The 22,155-nt window shown below is 44.5% G+C and overlaps 1 protein-coding gene across 1 annotated transcript in view; it reads left to right on the top strand.

The window, feature by feature from the left end:
* LOC143766219 (uncharacterized) overlaps positions 1-22,155 on the top strand; it is a 50,698-nt gene that overhangs the window by 3,578 nt on the left and 24,965 nt on the right. Inside the window, exons 2-6 of the mRNA XM_077253724.1 lie at positions 15,667-15,816; positions 15,946-16,125; positions 16,210-16,333; positions 16,415-16,512; positions 16,710-16,800. Of these exons, the coding sequence (XP_077109839.1) occupies positions 15,667-15,816; positions 15,946-16,125; positions 16,210-16,333; positions 16,415-16,512; positions 16,710-16,800 (643 nt within the window). The remainder of the gene's footprint in view (positions 1-15,666; positions 15,817-15,945; positions 16,126-16,209; positions 16,334-16,414; positions 16,513-16,709; positions 16,801-22,155) is intronic.

Below are 22,155 nucleotides of genomic sequence, written 5' to 3'. Positions count from 1 at the left end.
GGTTCAACTTCCGGGGTCGCGGGGGCAGCCTGGGCTCGTCTATGGGCGCAGCGGTTGCCGGTAATTACTGCAAGCATCTGCGGCTGGAGAAGGAGACTGCGGGCCACACACCTGGGATAATCGCTGATCTCCTCTGTTGATCAGGTATAAAAAAAAAAAAAAAAAAGGGGAGTGCTTTCTCAGCTGTGAGGCACAGGATGTAAAAGAGTTGAAGGCTATATTTTATTCCCTGCTCCACTTTCTCCCTCAGCTGAGAGGCTCTCACACAAGGGTCTTCTCCGACAACACAACCGCAGTGGCCTATCTGAACCGTCAAGGAGGTACTCGGTCAGAAAATCTTATGGGAGTTGCTTCAGACATCATGGAGCTAGCCGAAGGTCACCTACTATCCTTGTCGGCAGTTCATATCAGAGGCATAGACAATCTTCGTGCAGACTTCCTCAGCCGCCACACTCTGCATCAGGGGGAATGGATGCTCAACAGGAAAGTGTTCAAGTTAATAACAGCCAAATGGGGTGTACCCCAGATAGACTTGTTCTCCACACGAGCAAACCGTCAGGTGAGGATGTTCGCCTCTCTATGCAGAGAGGACAATCCAGACATATTCGATGCCCTCCATATAACATGGGCATTCGACCTAGCCTATGCATTCCCTCCATGGAATCTACTGCCAGTGGTCATAAGAAAGATAAGGGAAGAAGGGGCAAGAGTTCTGCTGATAGCCCCATTCTGGCCCAAGAGGCCATGGTTTTCGTGGCTCAGAGCGATGTCAATTTCAGACCCCTGGATTCTGCCTCAGACCAAAGACCTTCTATCTCAGGGGCCGTTCCTACATCCTCAAGTGAAAGGAATGAACTTGACTGTCTGGAATTTGAGAGGCAATTACTAGAGCTTAGAGGGTTCTCTAGGGGGCTAATAAATACCCTCATGAGGAGTAGAAAGCCTTCCACTACCAGAATTTATGTTAGGATTTGGAAGAAATTTCTTGAATTCCATACTGCACAACTCTCTTCGGAAGTTCCTATATTCTCAATATTAGAATTTCTACAGAAGGGTCTGGACTTGGGACTCTCGGTTAGCACATTAAAGGTCCAAATTTCGGCTCTAGGAGCTCTATTTAATTCTGATATTGCAGGCAATAGATGGATATCTAGGTTTATTTCTGCTTGCGAGAGATCAAAACCTATTAGAGTACCACAGATTCCTCAGTGGGATCTGACGTTAGTCCTGGATGCATTGACACAAAGCCCTTTTGAGCCTCTTCAGACAGCCTCTCTGAAGCATATCTCATTAAAAACGATATTACTAGTGGCATTAGTATCTGCCAGAAGGGTGAGTGATCTCCATGCCTTATCAGTAGATCCTCCATTCCTATCAGTGACTTCTGACAGAATAGTTTTAAAAACAGATCCATGTTATCTCCCTAAGGTAGCCACTAGTTTTCATAGGTCTCAGGAGATCTTGTTACCTACCTTTTATGAGAACCACTCGACTCCAGAAGAAGCTAGGCTTCATACCCTAGACGTTAAAAGAGCTATTCTAACCTATATAGAAAGAACTAGGGACTGGAGGGAGAGTAGGTCTCTCTTTGTGTCTTTCCAGGGGAAAAACAAAGGATCCAGAGTCACAAAGTGCACACTGTCGCGCTGGATCCGGGATGCTATAATCTTGGCGTACAAATCTAAGGGAAGAGATCCTCCTCTGCATATCGGAGCACACTCCACTAGGGCCGTGTCGACTTCCTGGGCAGAAAGAGCGAACGTGCCAATACACCTTATATGTAAGGCTGCAACTTGGTCTTCGCCTAATACCTTCTATAAGCACTATAGACTAGACCTATCTGCTGCTTCTGATCTAACCTTTGGGGTTTCGGTTCTTGACTCAGTTAACCCACCCAATCTACAATCTCTGTAAATCTCTCAGTGGGTGCTGTCGTGGCGAATAGAAAATATCGGATTACGTACCGGTAATGCTCTTTTATAGAGCCCACGACAGCACCCATTCGATTCCCTCCCTTTTCTTTATTTAGTTGCACGTGGTGTCTTGTAGGGAGATGTATATAATAGAGTAAGAGGCTATGAAGTTGTAAATATGTATATATAACTGAACCTGTTGAACTAATAAGCCTGGCGGCGGTTCCTCCTTATTCTCTGTAAAACAACTGAGGAGCGAGGGGGGGCCGCCCCTTTTATCTCTCTGTAGGTTTCCTGTTCCCAGGGGCGGATCCCCTCTCTCAGTGGGTGCTGTCGTGGGCTCTATAAAAGAGCATTACCGGTACGTAATCCGATATTTTATTTTCACGGCTCTGCGTTTTAGACTGTAGTGAAACACTTGGGGGTTCAAAGCTCTCACAACACATCTAGATAAGTTCCTTAGGTGGTCTACTTTCCAAAATGGTGTCACTTGTGGGGGGTTTCAATGTTTAGGCACATCAGGGGCTCTCCAAATGCAACATGGTGTCTCATCTCAATTCCAGTCAATTTTGCATTGAAAAGTCAAACGGCGCTCCTTCCCTTCCGAGCTATGCCATGCGCCCAAACAGTGGTTTACCCACACATGTGGGGTATCAACGTACTCAGGACAAATTGTACAACAAATTTTGCGGTCCATTTTCTCCTGTTACCCTTGGTAAAATAAAACAAATTGGAGCTGAAGTAAATTTTTTGAGAAAAAAAGTAAAATGTTCATTCTTTTTAAACATTCCAAAAATTCCTGTGAAACACCTGAAGGGTTAATAAACATCTTGAATGTGGTTTTGAGCACGTTGAGGGGTGCTGTTTTTAGAATGGTGTCACACTTGGTTAGTTTCTATCATATAGACCCCTCAAAATTACTTCAAATGTGATGTGGTCCCTAAAAAAAAAAATGGTGTTGTAAAAATGAAAAATTACTGGTCAACTTTTAACCCTTATAACTCCCTAAAAAAAAAAATTTTGGTTACATAATTGTGCTGATGTAAAGTAGACATGTGGGAAATGTTACTTAGGGCTGTCCCACACGTCCAGATAATTCCGGTACCGGAATAAATCGGTACCGGAGTTATCCGTGTCCGTGTGCCTGGGAACTCACGGAGGCCATACGTGCGGCACACGTGTGCCGCCCGTATGGCGAGTGGGTACCACATGGAGCGTGTGGTACCCACTCTGCATCATGCTGAAGCCGCGATTCATATGTTCCCTGTAGCAGCGTTTGCTGCAGAGAAAATATGAATAATAGTGTTTAAAATAAAGATCTATGTGTCCGCCGCCCCCCCACCCCCTGTGCGCCCCCCACCCCCTGTGCGCCCCCCCGCTGGTCAGAAAATACTTACCCGGGTCCCCTGTCGGCTGTCGCTCCTTCCTGGTCTGGCGGCGGCTTCTAGTGTATGCGGTCACGTGGGCCCGATCATTTACAGTCATGAATATGTGGCTCCACCTCCCATAGGGGCGGAGCCGACTATTCATGATTGTAAATGATCGGCCCCACGTGACCGCATACACTAGAAGCCGCCGCCAGACCAGGAAGGAGCGACAGCCGACGGGGGACCCGGGTAAGTATTTTCTGACCAGCGGGGGGGCGCACAGGGGGTGGGGGGGCGGCGGACACATAGATCTTTACTTTAAACACTATTATTCATATTTTCTCTGCAGCAAACGCTACTGCAGGGAACATATGAATCGCGGCTTCAGCACCATGTGGGGGGGACAGCGCTTACTGTAGCGCTGTCTCCTGCACGCACACGGACCCCAGACGGAGAATGTCCGTGTGAGGTCCGTGTTTTACACGGACCCATTGACTCTATTGGGTCCGTGTAATACGTGCGCTCCCACGAACACTGACATGTCTCCGTGTTTGGCACACGGAGACACGGTCCGCAAAAAATCAATGACATCTGAACAGATGCATTGATTTTTATGGGTCTACATGTGTCAGTGTCTCCGGTACGTGAGGAAACTGTCACCTCACGTACCGGAGCCACTGACGTGTGAAACCGGCCTTATTAAGTATTTTGTGTGACATATCTCTGTGATTTAAGGGCATAAAAATTCAAAGTTGGAAAATTGCAAAATTTTCGCCAAATTTCCATTTTTTCACAAATAAACGCAGGTAATATCAAAGAAATTTTACCACTATCATGAAGCCCAATATGTCACGACTCGAGAAAACAGTGTCAGAATCACCGGGATCCATTGAAGCGTTCCAGAGTTATAACCTCATAAAGGGACAGTGGTCAGAATTGTAAAAATTGGCCCGGTCATTAACGTGCGAACCACCCTTGGGGCTTAAGGGGTTAACAGAGACAGTCTGGGGACAGATTATCCCAGAAGTAGAACTTTTTATCTTTAGTGAATGTAGCTGGTTTTGATCTTGTTTGGGTTCGCCTTATAATTTAATTACATCATTATAGGATATAGATCACGACATGTGTTGGTGGGAGTACTGTGCCAAAAAGCCTATGAGTTTAAAAAAAAACAACACTTTTTTTTTACTCTGTACTTGTGTCTGTAGGACCACTGTGCCAAAAAGCACTATTTTTTTCTTTAAACTGTAAAACCCAACATACAAGGATAAAAAAAAAATTGACGCTTTTCTTAATCATAGCATAGTACTGAAATGGCAATGGTCCTGTTTTAAACTAAACACAGCCAATCATAAAGAGGCTGAAATTTTGTGTAATTAGCAGGTGTGCAGGAGTAGGGAACATGTCGTGAAGAGCAAGAAGTAACCAATCAATACGTATATAATAGTGATCTATCCACTTGTTCATACATATGAAGTATGCCACGCTCGGGTGGTCTCCGAGTATTTGCTAGTGCTCGGAGATTTAGTTTTCGTCACTGCAGCTGCATGATTTGCGGCTGCTAGACAGGCTGAATACATGTGAGGAATGCCTGTTTGTTAGGGAATTCCCACATGTATTCAGGCTGTCCAGCTCGCTCATCACTAATAAAAACCCTTCAGAAGGTCAGTCCCGGTTCAGTGTTTCAGCTGGGGGGGGGGAGGACACCCTGTATCTCTCTTTCTGCGAAACTCACTCAGCAAGAGCAGTGCCTCCAGGCTCAAACCAGAGTGCAGGCTCCTGACATTAACCCCTTCCTGACATCCGACGTACTATCCCGTCGAGGTGGGGTGGGCCCGTATGACCGCCGACGGGATAGTACGTCATAGCCGATCGGCCGCGCTCACGGGGGGAGCGCGGCCGATCGCGGCCGGGTGTCGGCTGCATATCGCAGCTGACATCCGGCACTATGTGCCAGGAGCGGTCACGGACCGCCCCCGGCACATTAACCCCCGGCACACCGCGATCAAACATGATCGCGATGTGCCGGCGATGCAGGGAAGCATCGCGCAGGGAGAGGGCTCCCTGCGGGCTTCCCTGAGCCCCCCGCAGCAACGCGATGTGATCGCGTTGCTGCGAGGGTCTTACCTCCCTCCCTGCCTGCTCCAGACCCGGATCCAAGATGGCCGCGGATCCGGGTCCTGCAGGGAGGGAGGTGGCTTCACAGACGCCTGCTTAGAGCAGGCACTGTGAAGCAGCCTGCACTTCTCTCAGATCGGTGATCTGTCAGAGTGCTATGCAAACTGGCAGATCACCGATCTGTATTGTCCCCCCCTGGGGCAAAGTAAAAAAGTAAAAAAAAAAATTTCCAAATGTGTAAAAAAAAAATAAAAAAAAATATTCCAAAATAATGAAAAAAAAAAAAAAAATATTATTCCCATAAATACATTTCTTTATCTAAATATAAAAAAAAAACAATAAAAGTACACATATTTAGTATCGCCACGTCCGTAACGACCCAACCTATAAAACTGCCCCACTAGTTAACCCCTTCAGTAAACACCGTAAGAAAAAAAAAAAAAAAATGAGGCAAAAAACAACGCTTTATTACCATACTGCCGAACAAAAAGTGGAATAACACGCGATCAAAAAGACTGATATAAATATCCATGGTACCGCTGAAAACGTCATCTTGTCCCGCAAAAAACAAGCCGCCATACAGCATCATCAGCAAAAAAATAAAAAAGTTATAGTCCTGAGAATAAAGCGATACCAAAATAATTATTTTTTCTATAAAATAGTTTTTATCGTATAAAAGCGCCAAAACATAAAAAAAATGATATAAATGAGATATCGCTGTAATCATACTGACCCGACGAATAAAACTGCTTTATCAATTTTACCAAACCCGGAACGGTATAAACGCCTCTCCCAAAAGAAATTCATGAATAGCAGGTTTTTGGTCATTCTGCCTCACAAAAATCGGAATAAAAAGCGATCAAAAATGGTCACGTGTCCGAAAATGTTACCAATAAAAACGTCAACTCGTCCCGCAAAAAACAAGACCTCACATGACTCTGTGGAGCAAATGTGGAAAAATTATAGGTCTCAAAATGTGGAGACGCAAAAACTTTTTTGCTATAAAAAGCGTCGCTGGTTTCACACTTCCGTTTTTGTCTGCAGCGTTTTTTGCACAAAAAAACGCATGCGTTTTTTCCCTATATTTAACATTGAAAACGCATGCGGTTTTTTTGTACGCGTTTGGTCGCGTTTTCAAACGCATGCGGTTTTTTTCTGCATGCGTTCATTTTCAGAAATACAACCTGCAGTATTTTCTTGCGTTTTTAAGCACATGCGTTTGTTTGCGTTAAAAACGCATGCATTTTTATCGAAAAAAAACAGAAAACACACTGAAAAGCCACCCACCACCATCAAGGTGATAAAGGGATCCAAACCCTAACCCTAACTCTACCCCTAACCTCACCCCTAATCGTTTAATGAACATTTTCTGACAGTCATAGTGCCACGTATTTCAGTGCCATGTATTTCAGTGCCACGTATTTCAGTGCCACGTATTTCAGTGCCATGTATTTCAGTGCCACGTATCACGTATTTCAGTGCCACGTGTTTCAGTGCCACGTATTTCAGTGCCACGTATCACGTATTTCAGTGCCACATATTTTAGTACCACGTATTTCAGTTGCACGTATTTCAGTGCCACGTATTTCAGTGCCACGTATTTCAGTGCCACGTATCACGTATTTCAGTGCCACGTGTTTCAGTGCCACGTATTTAAGTGCCACGTATCACATATTTCAGTGCCACGTATTTAAGTGCCACGTATTTAAGTGCCACGTATTTAAGTGCCACGTATTTCAGTGCCACGTATTTCAGTGCCACGTATTTAAGTGCCACGTATCACATATTTCAGTGCCACGTATTTCAGTGCCACGTATTTCAGTGCCACGTATTTCAGTGCCACGTATTTCAGTGCCACGTATTTCAGTGCCACATATCACATATTTCAGTGCCACTTATTTAAGTGCCACGTATTTCAGTGCCACGTATTTCAGTGCCACGTATTTCAGTGCCACGTATTTCAGTGCCACGTGTTTCAGTGCCACGTATTTAAGTGCCACGTATCACGTATTTCAGTGCCACGTATTTCAGTGCCACGTATTTCAGTGCCACGTATTTCAGTGCCACGTATTTCAGTGCCACGTATTTCAGTCACGTTTAGGGTTAGGGTTAGGGGTAGGGGTAGGGTTAGGGCTAGGGTTGGAGGTAAAGTTAGGGTTGGGGCTAAAGTTAGGGTTGGGGCTAAAGTTAGGGTTAGGGTTTGGATTACATTTACGTTTGGATTAGGGTTGGGATTAGAATTATGGGTGTGTCAGGGCTAGGGGTGTGATTAGGGTTAGGGGTGTGTTTGGGTTAGGGTTTCAGGTAGAATTGGGGGGTTTCCACTGTCCAGGCACATCAGGGGCTCTCCAAGCGCGACATGGCGTCCAATCTCAATTCCAGCCAATTCTGCGTTGAAAAAGTAAAACAGTGCTCCTTCCCTTCCGAGCTCTCCCGTGCGCCCAAAAAGGGGTTTACCCCAACATATGTGTTATCAGCGTACTCGGGACAAATTGAACAACAACTTCTGGGGTCCAAGTTCTCTTGTTATCCTTAGGAAAATAAAAATTTGGGGGGCTAAAAATCATTTTTGTGGGAAAAAAAGATGTTTTATTTTCACGGCTCTGCATTATAAACTGTAGTGAAACACTTGGGGGTTCAAAGTTCTCACAACACATCTAGATAAGTTCCTTGGGAGGTCTAGTTTCCAATATGGGGTCACTTGTGGGGGGTTTGTACTGTTTGGGTACATCAGGGGCTCTGCAAATGCAACGTGACGCCTGCAGACCAATCCATTTAAGGCTGCATTCCAAATGGCGCTCCTTCCCTTCCGAGCTCTGTCATGCGCCCAAACAGTGGTTCCCCCCCACATATGGGGTATCAGCGTACTCAGGACAAATTGGAAAACAAATTTTGGGGTCCAATTTATTCTGTTACCCTTGTAAAAATACAAAGCTGGGGGCTAAAAAATCATTTTTGAGAAAAAAAAAATATATATTTTCACGGCTCTGCGTTATAATCTGTAGTGAAACACTTGGGGGTTCAAAGCTCTCAAAACACATCTAGATAAGTTCCTTAGGGGGTCTACTTTCCAAAATGGTGTCACTTGTAGGGAGTTTCAATGTTTAGGCACATCAGGGGCTCTCCAAACGCAACATGGCGTCCCATCTCAATTCCAGTCAATTTTGCATTGAAAAGTCAAATGGCGCTCCTTCCCTTCCAAGCTCTGCCATGCGCCCAAACAATGGTTTACACCCACATATGGGGTATCAGCGTACTCAGGACAAATTGCACAACATTTTTTGGGGTCCAATTTGTTCTCTTACCCTTGGTAAAATAAAAAATTGGGGGCGAAAAGATCATTTTTGTGAAAAAATATGATTTTTTATTTTTACGGCTCTGCATTATAAACTTCTGTGAAGCACTTGGTGGGTCAAAGTGCTCACCACACATCTAGATAAGTTCCTTAGGGGGTCTACTTTCCAAAATGGTGTCACTTGTAGGGAGTTTCAATGTTTAGGCACATCAGGGGCTCTCCAAACGCAACATGGCGTCCCATCTCAATTCCAGTCAATTTTGCATTGAAAAGTCAAATGGCGCTCCTTCCCTTCCAAGCTCTGCCATGCGCCCAAACAATGGTTTACACCCACATATGGGGTATCAGCGTACTCAGGACAAATTGCACAACATTTTTTGGGGTCCAATTTGTTCTCTTACCCTTGGTAAAATAAAAAATTGGGGGCGAAAAGATCATTTTTGTGAAAAAATATGATTTTTTATTTTTACGGCTCTGCATTATAAACTTCTGTGAAGCACTTGGTGGGTCAAAGTGCTCACCACACATCTAGATAAGTTCCTTAGGGGGTCTACTTTCCAAAATGGTGTCACTTGTAGGGAGTTTCAATGTTTAGGCACATCAGGGGCTCTCCAAACGCAACATGGCGTCCCATCTCAATTCCAGTCAATTTTGCATTGAAAAGTCAAATGGCGCTCCTTCCCTTCCAAGCTCTGCCATGCGCCCAAACAATGGTTTACACCCACATATGGGGTATCAGCGTACTCAGGACAAATTGCACAACATTTTTTGGGGTCCAATTTGTTCTCTTACCCTTGGTAAAATAAAAAATTGGGGGCGAAAAGATCATTTTTGTGAAAAAATATGATTTTTTATTTTTACGGCTCTGCATTATAAACTTCTGTGAAGCACTTGGTGGGTCAAAGTGCTCACCACACATCTAGATAAGTTCCTTAGGGGGTCTACTTTCCAAAATGGTGTCACTTGTAGGGAGTTTCAATGTTTAGGCACATCAGGGGCTCTCCAAACGCAACATGGCGTCCCATCTCAATTCCAGTCAATTTTGCATTGAAAAGTCAAATGGCGCTCCTTCCCTTCCAAGCTCTGCCATGCGCCCAAACAATGGTTTACACCCACATATGGGGTATCAGCGTACTCAGGACAAATTGCACAACATTTTTTGGGGTCCAATTTGTTCTCTTACCCTTGGTAAAATAAAAAATTGGGGGCGAAAAGATCATTTTTGTGAAAAAATATGATTTTTTATTTTTACGGCTCTGCATTATAAACTTCTGTGAAGCACTTGGTGGGTCAAAGTGCTCACCACACATCTAGATAAGTTCCTTAGGGGGTCTACTTTCCAAAATGGTGTCACTTGTAGGGAGTTTCAATGTTTAGGCACATCAGGGGCTCTCCAAACGCAACATGGCGTCCCATCTCAATTCCAGTCAATTTTGCATTGAAAAGTCAAATGGCGCTCCTTCCCTTCCAAGCTCTGCCATGCGCCTAAACAATGGTTTACACCCACATATGGGGTATCATCGTACTCAGGACAAATTGTACAACAACTTTGGGGGTCCATTTTCTCCTGTTACCCTTGGTAAAATAAAACAAATTGGAGCTGAAATAAATTTTGTGTGAAAAAAAGTTAAATGTTCATTTTTATTTAAACATTCCAAAAATTCCTGTGAAACACCTGAAGGGTTAATAAACTTCTTGAATGTGGTTTTGAGCACCTTGAGGGGTGCAGTTTTTAGAATGGTGTCACACTTGAGTATTTTCTATCATATAGACCCCTCAAAATGACTTCAAATGAGATGTGGTCCCTAAAAAAAAATGGTGTTGTAAAAATGAGAAATTGCTGGTCAACTTTTAACCCTTATAACTCCGTCACAAAAAAAAATTTTGGTTCCAAAATTGTACTGATGTAAAGTAGACATGTGGGAAATGTTACTTATTAAGTATTTTGCGTGACATATGTCTGTGATTTAAGGGCACAAAAATTCAAAGTTGGAAAATTGCAAAATTTTCAAAATTTTCGCCAAATTTCCATTTTTTTCACAAATAAACGCAAGTTATATCGAATAAATTTTACCTTTAACATGAAGTACAATATGTCACGAGAAAACAATGTCAGAATCGCCAAGATCCGTCAAAGCGTTCCAGAGTTATAGCCTCATAAAGGGACAGTGGTCAGAATTGTAAAAATTGGCCCGGTCATTAACGTGCAAACCACCCTTGGGGGTGAAGGGGTTAAAGTCAGTCTCCTGGTCTTCTCATCCAAGATGGCAGGCTGAGCAAAGCTGTAAACACATCCAGAGTGGTGACTTACTCTGCCAACTTAGTTTTGACCCACTTTTAGTAATGGAAAACCTGTAAAATGTAATTTTAGCGCAGTAGGTGTGCACACATTCGTGCTCTCTGCTTGGTGACCAGGCCACGCCCATCATCTGAATAACGTTAATTGGAAATTTATATGTAAACCCCTGATGTATGTGCTCAGCATAGAGCGCAGGATCCAAAACCTTTTGTAAAATGTTTCCAATAAAAGCTTCATCTCAATCCACAAAAAAGCAAGTCTCCACTCAGGTCCGTCATCTGTTAAGGGAAATGTAGAGGGCTTCCATGTTACTGTAAGTACAAAGGCTCTGGAAAAAAAGTGAAATGGCTCCTTGCACCCCAGGAGAAATCCAGCTAATTCTGCACTCCGAAATCCAAATGCTCAACCTCCCTTCTGAGCCCCAGTGTGCCTAAACCACTTTTAGTGTCCACATCTTTGCCATTTCTCTAGCAATGGCAACTCACCTCATTTACAGGTGTGTGCCTCCAGAAACATGAGCTCGGCACTTCCACATACTGGTCACTACAACTTTCTGGGCACTACAATGGCATTTTGCAATTTTCACTCATCAACATCCACTGCTGCTTGTTTCTGGAAAAAGCCCATCGAGTCAAAATCGTCACTACACCTGTAGATAAATTCCCAAAATTTCCATTTTCTCTTGCTATCCTTGTGAAAAAGGAAAAAATTGGGGTTAAAACAACATTTTGTGTGAAAGATATTTTTTGTTCATTTTTACAGATCAACATTGTAAAATTTTGTGAAGCACTTATGGGTTTAAGGAGCTAACCACGTGTGTAGATAAATTCATTGAGGGGTCCAGTTTTCAAAATGGGGTCATTAATGGGGGATTCCACTGTTTCGGCACATTGTAGGCACTCCAAATGAGACATTACACCAGAAGGCCATTCCATCAAAGTCTGCATTTCAAAACGTCACTCCTTCCTTTCTAAGCACTGCCATGCGCCAAAACAGTAGTTTTCTCCCACATATGGGGTTTCTGCGTATTGAGGAGAAATTGCCCAACTAATTATGGATTCCATTTTCTCCTGTTACCCTTGTGAAAATGCAAAATTTGGGGCTTTTTGTGGGAAAAATGTTATTCATTTATTTTCACGACTCAACATTATAAACTTCTGTGAAGCACAGAGCGCAGGATAAATGTGATCCAAAACCTTATGTAAAATGTTTCCAATAAAAGCTTCAACTCAATCCACAAAAAAAGCAAGTCTCCACTCAGGTCCGTCATCTGTTAAGGGAAATGTAGAGGGCATCCATGTTACTGTTAGTACAAAGGCTCTGGAAAAAGTGAAATGGAGGTATGTTTTCTCCCCGACTCAACCGCCTCGCAGCCGTCCATCATCCCCCAGTCTTTCTTCCGGGCGCCGCCTCCTCTCTTTGTCATGACGTCACTGGCGTCTTTGTGTAGCAGAGGCCCCAGATCCCACCCCGCAGTGTGTTATGATGTATTCACGCTGCGGGGATGGGAATCTAGTGCCTGCACAGTAGAGCGGGTCACTGTGCTGCATTGAAGATAGTGCTGATGTCTCGCTAGATTTGTTAAGTCTCGCGAGACTTCGGCACTATCTTCAATGGAGTATGGTGACCCGCTCCACTGCGCAGGTGCCAGATTCCCAGCCCCGCAGTGTTCATCAGTGTTTGATAAGTTTCATCAGTTATTTGATGTAATAATTTTTTGATGAACTTAACTACTATATATACACTTCTTTTCTCTTTAGTTTTTTCAGCAGTTTATTTATGCGTGTGGTCAGTGATCCCCCAAATATTTGATGTGCCCTCAAGTTTCTTTGATAATACTGCATCGGGGAGAAGGTGACACCATGCTGGGGCACTGGCAATAGCACTATACTGGTATACATGGCCCCATCCATATCCTGGTGTACATGGCTTCTGATCCTGGTATACATGGCCACCATATCCCCTTCCTAGTATAAATGGTCCCCATTCCCATCCTGGTATATATGGCCCCCATTCCCATCCTGGTATATATGGCCCCCATTCCCATCCTGGTATATATGGCCCCCATTCCCATCCTGGTATATATGGCCCCCATTCCCATCCTGGTATATATGGCCCCCATTCCCATCCTGGTATATATGGCCCCCAGCCCATCCTGGTATATATGACCCCCATTCCCATTCTGGTATTGTGGCCTCCATTCCCATCCTGGTATATATGGCCCCCAGCTCAGCCTGGTATATATGGCCCCAGCCCATCCTGGAATATATGGCCCCCATTCCCATCCTGGTGTATATGGCCTCCATTCCCATCCTGGTATATATGGCCCCCATTCCAATCCTGGTATATGTGGCCCCCATCCCGGTATATGTGGCCCCCATCCCTATCCTGGTATATATGGCCCCCATCCCCATCCTGGTATATATGGCCCCCATCCCCATCCTGGTATATATGACCCCCCCCAATATTAATCCTAGTATACATGGCCCCCATCCCAATCCTGGTATACATGTCCCCCATCCTGGTATATATGGCCCCCATCACACCGCACACAAAAATAAACAATTCTACCCCCCTACCCTTTGCTGCCTCGCAGTTCGGCATCCTGTTCTGATGCCAGCTGCTGATTTCAGCATTTAAGCAGCGCATGATGTCACTGCAATGCGCCCCCACACGCTGAAGTCAGCTGCCAGAATTTTGACTGCTTCCCACGCCCGGGATTATGGGAGTTAGGAGCAGTGAATATTTTTTCTCTTTAATAGCAAGCACACATGGTAGCCGCCGCCACCTCTCAGCTCCGGCTTCAGTCATAGAGGTTGGAGGGCACGGGGAGCCGTGAATATTCATTCTCTTAACAGCGGGCACGCATGTTAGCTGCAGCCACCAGCTCCTGCTTCCTGTGATCCGCTCCTCCCCCGCCGCTGCATCTTCACCCCTCCCACACACCCGGATTATAAGGTACATATGGACTATAAGATGCACCCCCCATTTCCCTCAAACTTTTGGAGGAACAAAGTGTATATTATAGTCTGAAAAATACGGTAATGTATTGTCCAGTTCACAGAGCTTGGAGCTTTCCTTACTCTGTACAGGACTCTAGGTCTGTTTTTGGTAACACCCGTAACACAGTTTAATTTTTTTTTTCACTGCTAGAAACTGCAATTACACAACAAAAGTTGAAAATACGGTATATATTCTGACATATCTGTTTCTACCTAAAACCAAATGTAGTATATTTCCTTATAATTTATTCATACGTTTTAAGCTGTGTGAATATAACACCAGTAATTATGGGATGGCCCTTAGGGAATTCTAACCTGAAAATCCCAGAAAAACATCATATCCAGAATAAAAAAAAACCCATAAAATTGTACATGTCCGCGGAGTTTCTATAAAGAGCTTTTATAAATGCCTCAAACTTTTGTGTGTATTAGATATGAGATCTAGCAAAATAAATGATTACAGCTCGGGAAAGACAGTAATCATTCTGTAGCATAGCGCCTACTACGCACTCGGGCACGGTTTTCTTATAAAACACAGTCTCTTAGGTTTATTTCACATCAGCAAAACCACATCCACAGGAACTTAGTAACAGCTTGAACACCATCTGGACATATTTAACTTCACCACAGTTCGTCTCTGACCCCGGTCAGCATAACACACGGACCCCTGTCCGTTACCCGTTGGCGACCTTCACGGGTTCCTGGACACCTCTTGGCCTCAGAGGTGCCCCATACACAATGTCTCTCTCTTCTAACCCGGTTAGTATAACACAGATCCCTTTCCGTTACCTGTTGGTGCCGCACAGGTTTCTTGGATACCTCTCCTCCACAGAGGTATCCTTCAGACGTTTCTCACTCTGACCCCGGTCAGTACAACACAGATCTCCATCCGTTCCACTAACTGGCATGTGCTAGTTCCAGAGCCCTGCCATGTGCTCTTCAGGAATCCTATTCTCCAGGACTTCCAACACAGGCTTCCAGGACCTTCCAGCATAGACCATTCAGGTTCACACTCCAAGACCATGTGACCAGCCCTCAGTCACATTATATAGTACTAACCACTCCCACAGGTGGGAGTGTGGCTAGTTTGTCCCGCCCATCTCACACAACTAGCCTAGTAAGTCTCCCTTTCAACTATACAAACTCTTGAGGGACTACAGGTCCCAGAACAACAACATTGCAACAGACTTACCACACAGACTCCCTCTGCGACACATATCGGCCATTCACAACACTGCCAGTCACTGTTTCACCACGATTATAATGACAAATATGCCTCCATGCATATCCCAAGGAGCACACACAGCGCCCCCTAGCTGCCACAGGGGTCACTACACCACAATTCATATAGATGGCCGTTGGTGATGTCAGTGACGGACTCTGGCCACATATGTTTCTAGAGCCGTAGTAGAAGATGAAGATGTCGTCCTCATCATGAAGTAGTTATTTCTCATGTCACGTGTAATGAATATCTCCTGCAGTATTGCTAATGCCGATTCCAGTGTCAGTAAATGAGACGAGAATTAGCGTTATGGGCAAAGAGTCTATGAGAAACGTATTCAGCTGCCGACTCCGAGGAAGAAACTGCTTGTTGTGTGTGGTCTAAAATGTATAGGATTTATTTTTACATGGGATTCTTTATGATGTTGCATCTGTTCATCTTCTCATTCAGATTCCTACAATATCAGTTCCTCTCAGTGGAGATCTTCTGTATAAGTGGATTTTTCAGATTTATCCATCAAGGATGAATATGGACAAGGACAAGATGGTGGAGAGGATATTACACCTCACCCTAGAGATCCTCTACCGGCTTACAGGAGAGGTGAGAGATTCTGATGACGTCACATTACATCATTCTTATCTATGGGAATAACAGATGGACAGAACTGGAGAGGTGAGGACTCTGGAAATGTCTGTAGTGAGATTTATTAATGTGTCTCTCCATAACCAGGATTACACAGTAGTGAAGAAGACCTCTAGTGAGCATTCTCAGCCCCCTGTGTCTGAGGGATGCGGAAGACCCCTGTCCCCAATCACAGGGTCTGCACCTCACACCGTGATATATGAGGACTTCAATGGCCAGAAGATCCTAGAACTCGCCTACAAGATGATTGAGCTGCTGACTGGAGAGGTGAACACTGGTGGGAATGCTGGGACATTATACAGTAACACTATGAAGAGATCGGGGTGATGACGGCATCATTGTATTTATCAGGTTCCTATAAGGTGTCAAGATGTCTGCGTCTATTTCTCCATGGAGGAGTGGAAGTATTTAGAAGGACACAAAGATCTGTACAATGATGCCATGATGGATGATCCCCAGCCCCTCTCATCACCAGGTAAATAGAGACGAAATACAAACCGCCTGTAGATATCTGTAAATGAAGAATGATTTCAGTCCCTGTATGTGTTTTCTCCAGTTCTATCCAGTAAGAGGACAACACCAGAGAGATGTCCCCATCCTCTTCTTCCACAGGACTGTAAACAAGAAGAACCCAATGTTCCTCAGGATCATCAGGTAGATGGAGAAAAGGTTCATGAAATCTACACTATGATGTTTAGATGGCTGTTACGGTCTTGTTCTCAGTCTTGCTTTATCCACCAGTATTGTATGTTTTATACTTGTTTAATGAAAACGGTGGAGAAGGCAGGATTAGAGCGCATCATAGATGAGACTTCTACATCTGTCTGTGACTTTTACAATATTTATTTCAGGGTGAAGATCTGTCCCATATTAATATTATAGAGGTATATGTGAGGGGTGATGAGCGGTGTAAAGAGGAGATTCCTACATATGACTACCCAGGTGAGTAGTAACCATTAAATGCAGAGAAGTCACAGATTCTTCATAGTCACTGGCTGTTATGATAATGGTGAAGCACGGTTGCAATCCAATGGCCAGAGGAGCACGAGCGGACAACAGCAAGCGGTAGTTCCAGTTCTTGGAATTAGCACTAGGAATCATAGGAATAAGAGAGGGGAGGAGTGGGAACAGTCTGGAAAAGCCACATTCAGTATTTGTAAGCCAAAACCAGGAGTGAGTGAAAAATTCAGAAGTGGTGACATGTTTACATCATACTTGTCACGGTGCGACTTGACCCAATGGATGATCGGTTAGCTAACGGCATAATACACATACAACGGGGATTGTGTAGGTGAGAGGAAGGCCCTACCTGTAGGGAATGAGGAATGGTCACCACCTGAGCTCAAACCTGAGCCTGTCCCTGCACTCCCCTAATGCCCTATGCGGGTCCTTCCCCCCCACTGCCGTCAGGATATTTCGTCCCTAGTAGTCACCTATTACTGCCCTGGCTAGTGCAGTGGCCTGCAAGGAGCACTACCCTCACTTCTGCAGATAATACACACATGGGGAAGTGACAAACACCAAAGGGACAAGGTAACAAAAACACCACACTTAGCTTATGTACACCGCTGCTAAGCTCCACACCGCAGAAAACAACAGCAACTAGACTACAAACAGCAGACGTAGCTGACAACAGAGCGCTGCTCCTGTTAGGCTGGTCTCCAGAAAGGAACTGTATCACCAACAGTCAGCTGATGCATCAGGTGCCCTTTTAAAGTATGTTGGGAGTGTTCACCACCTGCATCAGCTGGCCCAGCAGCACTGCAGTAACATCAGATTGCCAGCTTAATGCTGAACATATGAACATGGACCAAGACAATTCTCAGGAGCTGGAGACTGAAACTAGACTAAAGGCTAGATACAATACTCAAGCAATGAGTGAGAGTTCCATGAGGCTATAAGTAGGTACAAAAACTAAATAAGATGGCTTCCACAGGTTCAAGATCGGCCATCTTACACTGTGTTCCAAATTATTATGCAAATTGGATTTAAGTGTCATAAAGATTTAATTGTTTTGTTTTTCAAATAAACTTGTGGATGGTATTGTGTCTCAGGGCTCAATGGATCACTGAAATCAATCTTAAACACATGTGATAATTAGTTTTCCAGGTGATTCTAATTAAAGGAAAACTCAAAAATGATGTTCCACATTATTATGCAGGTCACAGGTTTCAAGCGATATGGGATATAAAAGGGATCTCTCTGCTGCTGAAAAGCGTTAAATAGTGCAATGCCTTGGACAAGGTATGAAAAAATTAGATCTTTCACGAAAACTTAAGAGTGATCATCATACTCTGATGAGATTTGTGACTGAAACAGAGCACAGACAGAGTTCATGCAAATAAAGGCATAATGAGGAAGTTTTCTGCCAGACAAAGTCATTGGATTAAGAGAGCAGCTGCCAAAATACCATTACAAAGCAGAAAACAGTTATTTGAAGCTGCTGGTGCGTCTGGAGTCCCTCGAACCTCAAGGTGTAGGATCCTTCAAAGGCTTGCTGTGGTGCATAAACCTACTATTCGGCCACTCCTAAACAGTGTTCACAAGCAGAAACGGTTGCAGTGGGCCCAGTCATACATGAAGATTAATTTTCAAACAGTCTTGTTTACTGATGAGTGTCGAGCAACCCTGGACGGTCCAGATGGATGGAGTAGCAGATGGTCGGTGGATGGCCACCATGTCCCAACAAGGCTGCGACGTCAGCAAGGAGGTGGAGGAGTCATGTTTTGGGCTGGAATCATGGGGAACCAGCTGGTAGGGCCCTTTAAGGTTCCTGAAGGTGTGAAAATGACCTCAGCAAAGTAAATAGAGTTTCTGACTGACAACTTTCTTCCATGGTCTATAAAGCAGAAACGTGCCTTCAGGAGCAAAATCATCTTCATGCATGACAATGCACCATCTCATGCTGCAAAGAATACCTCTGAGTCATTGGCTGCTATGGGCATAAAAGGAGATAAACTCATGGTGTGGCCACCATCTTCCTCTGACCTCAGCCCTATAGAGAACCTTTGGAGTATCATCAAACAAAAGATCTATGATGGTGGGAGGCCGTTCACATCAAAACAGCAGCTCTGGGAGGTTATTCTGGCTTCATGCAAAGAAATACAAGCAGAAACTCTCCAAAAACTCACAAGTTCAATGGATGCAAGAATTGTGAAGATGATATCAAAGAAAGGTTCCTATGGTAACATGTAACTTGGCCTGTTAGGATGTTTTGGCGTTACATAGCTTTTTTGTTCAGTGAATGTGACCTCCTAATGCTGCAAATTCCACAAATGAGCATTTTCAGTTCTTTAAAACATATCAAATGTTTAGAAATTCTACTGTGCCTAATAATTTGGAACAGTGCATTTTGAGTTTTTATTCATTTTGGAGATTATACTGTTATCATTGGGAGGTTTCTTCAATAAAATTCGATGTATACTCTTAACGGGTGATGACTTTTATTAGACTGACTGTCATTTGCACCGACCATTTAGAAAAATCCGAGAAAAATGTCATTTGCATAATAATTTGGAACATAGTGAAGTGAAAGGTGATTGCAGAAACACAATAAAAGCCTCTAGTTTAAGGCCATGTTCACACAGTGCGTTTTTTATCGCGGAACCGCAGCGGTTTTGCCGCTGCGGTTCCGCAGCTTTTTTCCATGCAGGGTACAGTACAATGTACCCTATGGAAAACAGGAACCACTGTGCACATGATCCTGAATTAAAAAAAAAAAGCCGCGCTGAATAGCTGCGGGAAAAAAGAAGGAGCATGTCACTTCTTTGTCCGAAACAGCAGCGGTTCTGCACCCATAGACCTCCATTGTGAGGTCAAACCCGCAGTAAAACCCGCAGATCAAAAATATATCTGCGGGTTTTATTGCGGTTTGTGGTGCAGAACCGCTGCAGCAGGAAGTGCAGGGAAGCGGCCGGAAGTGCGTGGGCGGAAGTGCTTGGGCGGAGAGACATGGAGGCATACCGTCGCATGGGGATCGTGTCGGCCGTTTGATTGATTTGGTATGTGTGTGTGTGTGTGTGTGTGTATGTATGTGTGTGTGTCTGTGTGTGCGTGTGTGTGTGCGTGTCCCCATGCGACGCTAGTGCCACCATTGTGCTAAGTCGCCGTATGGGACTACTACTCCCATCCGGTATTAGGATGGGAGAGTTGTCCCTGTGTCCGGCGACTTAGCACAGTTGTAAAGTTACACAAAACACACACAATACACATACATGACACACAGTACAGTACATACAACATATAACACAGAGTATATACTCACCAACAGCACACTTGTAGGCGAAGCCCTCGATCCTCCAGGAAAAAAATCACAAAATAAAAAATCAAATTCATACTCCCTGTCCGCAGAATCCATAAAACGAGTGTCCCACGCCGATCGGCTGCTCTCCGGCGATACACTGCCAGGAGCGAAGAACTGTTCCGGAGTTCAATGACTCCGGCGTCTCGGTTAACGGCAGTACAGCTGCGTTGAACTTTCCCACGCAGCACTTCCGTTAAGCGAGAGTGCCGGGGTCAATGACCGCCGGTAAACTCGCTCACGCATGCGCAGTGACACACCGACAGGAACTATGGCTCCTGTCAGTGTGTTGCTGCAGCCGTGGAGAGCAGACATATCTCTGGATGTGTCTGTTCTCCATGGAAGATCTTCGTGGGATACGTGATACGTGGCACTTAAATACGTGGCAATTAAATACATGATACGTGGCACTTAAATACGTGATACGTGGCACTTAAATATGTGATACGTGGCACTTAAATATGTGATACGTGGCACTTAAATACGTGGCACTTAAATACGTGATACGTGGCACTGAAATACGTGGCACTGAAATACGTGGCACTGAAATACGTGATACGTGGCACTGAAATACGTGATACGTGGCACTGAAATACGTGGCACTGAAATACGTGATACGTGGCACTGAAATACGTGGCACTTAAATACGTGGCACTTAAATACGTGATACGTGGCACTTAAATACGTGGCACTTAAATACGTGGCACTGAAATACGGGATACGTGGCACTGAAATACGTGGCACTTAAATACGTGATACGTGGCACTTAAATACGTGGCACTTAAATACGTGGCACTGAAATACGTGATACGTGGCACTGAAATACGTGGCACTGAAATACGTGGCACTTAAATACGTGATACGTGGCACTGAAATACGTGGCACTTAAATACGTGGCACTTAAATACGTGATACGTGGCACTTAAATTCGTGGCACTGAAATACGTGGCACTGAAATACGTGATACGTGGCACTTAAATACGTGGCACTTAGGCTATGTTCACATTTGCGTTGTGCGCCACAGCGTCGGCGCCGCAACACACAACGCAAACAAAAACGCAGCAAAAACGCGGCACTTAAATATGTGATACGTGGCACTTAAATACGTGGCACTTAAATACGTGATACGTGGCACTGAAATACGTGGCACTGAAATACGTGGCACTGAAATACGTGATACGTGGCACTGAAATACGTGATACGTGGCACTGAAATACGTGGCACTGAAATACGTGATACGTGGCACTGAAATACGTGGCACTTAAATACGTGGCACTTAAATACGTGATACGTGGCACTTAAATACGTGGCACTTAAATACGTGGCACTGAAATACGGGATACGTGGCACTGAAATACGTGGCACTTAAATACGTGATACGTGGCACTTAAATACGTGGCACTTAAATACGTGGCACTGAAATACGTGATACGTGGCACTGAAATACGTGGCACTGAAATACGTGGCACTTAAATACGTGATACGTGGCACTGAAATACGTGGCACTTAAATACGTGGCACTTAAATACGTGATACGTGGCACTTAAATTCGTGGCACTGAAATACGTGGCACTGAAATACGTGATACGTGGCACTTAAATACGTGGCACTTAGGCTATGTTCACATTTGCGTTGTGCGCCACAGCGTCGGCGCCGCAACACACAACGCAAACAAAAACGCAGCAAAACGCATGCACAACGCTGCGGCGCAGACCGCAAATGTGAACGTAGACTTAAATAGCTGGATAGAGCTGGATCCGCGGGCTGTGATCTGGCCTACGCTCAGCACTCTGCGGAGCGCTGTCATTCAAAACACGTCCACTCATTTTGGTGTTTAGTCCCAAAATGGAGGATGGAAGAAGAAAAGGGTTGGACAAGGAAATGACATCATTTCTTTTTTTTTTTTCCCCCCACTGCAGTTAAAGCTTTATTTGTGTCAAACACAGACAATCTGCAGAGAAAACTGCATAAAAAAACCGCACTAAAAACCGCATCAA

The sequence above is a fragment of the Ranitomeya variabilis genome, chromosome 4 (genome assembly GCF_051348905.1).
Source record: "Ranitomeya variabilis isolate aRanVar5 chromosome 4, aRanVar5.hap1, whole genome shotgun sequence".
Classification (NCBI taxonomy): Eukaryota; Metazoa; Chordata; class Amphibia; order Anura; family Dendrobatidae; genus Ranitomeya; species Ranitomeya variabilis.
The sequence above is the reverse complement of the archived record's forward strand: the minus strand, read 5'-3'. Positions and strand labels throughout refer to the sequence as shown.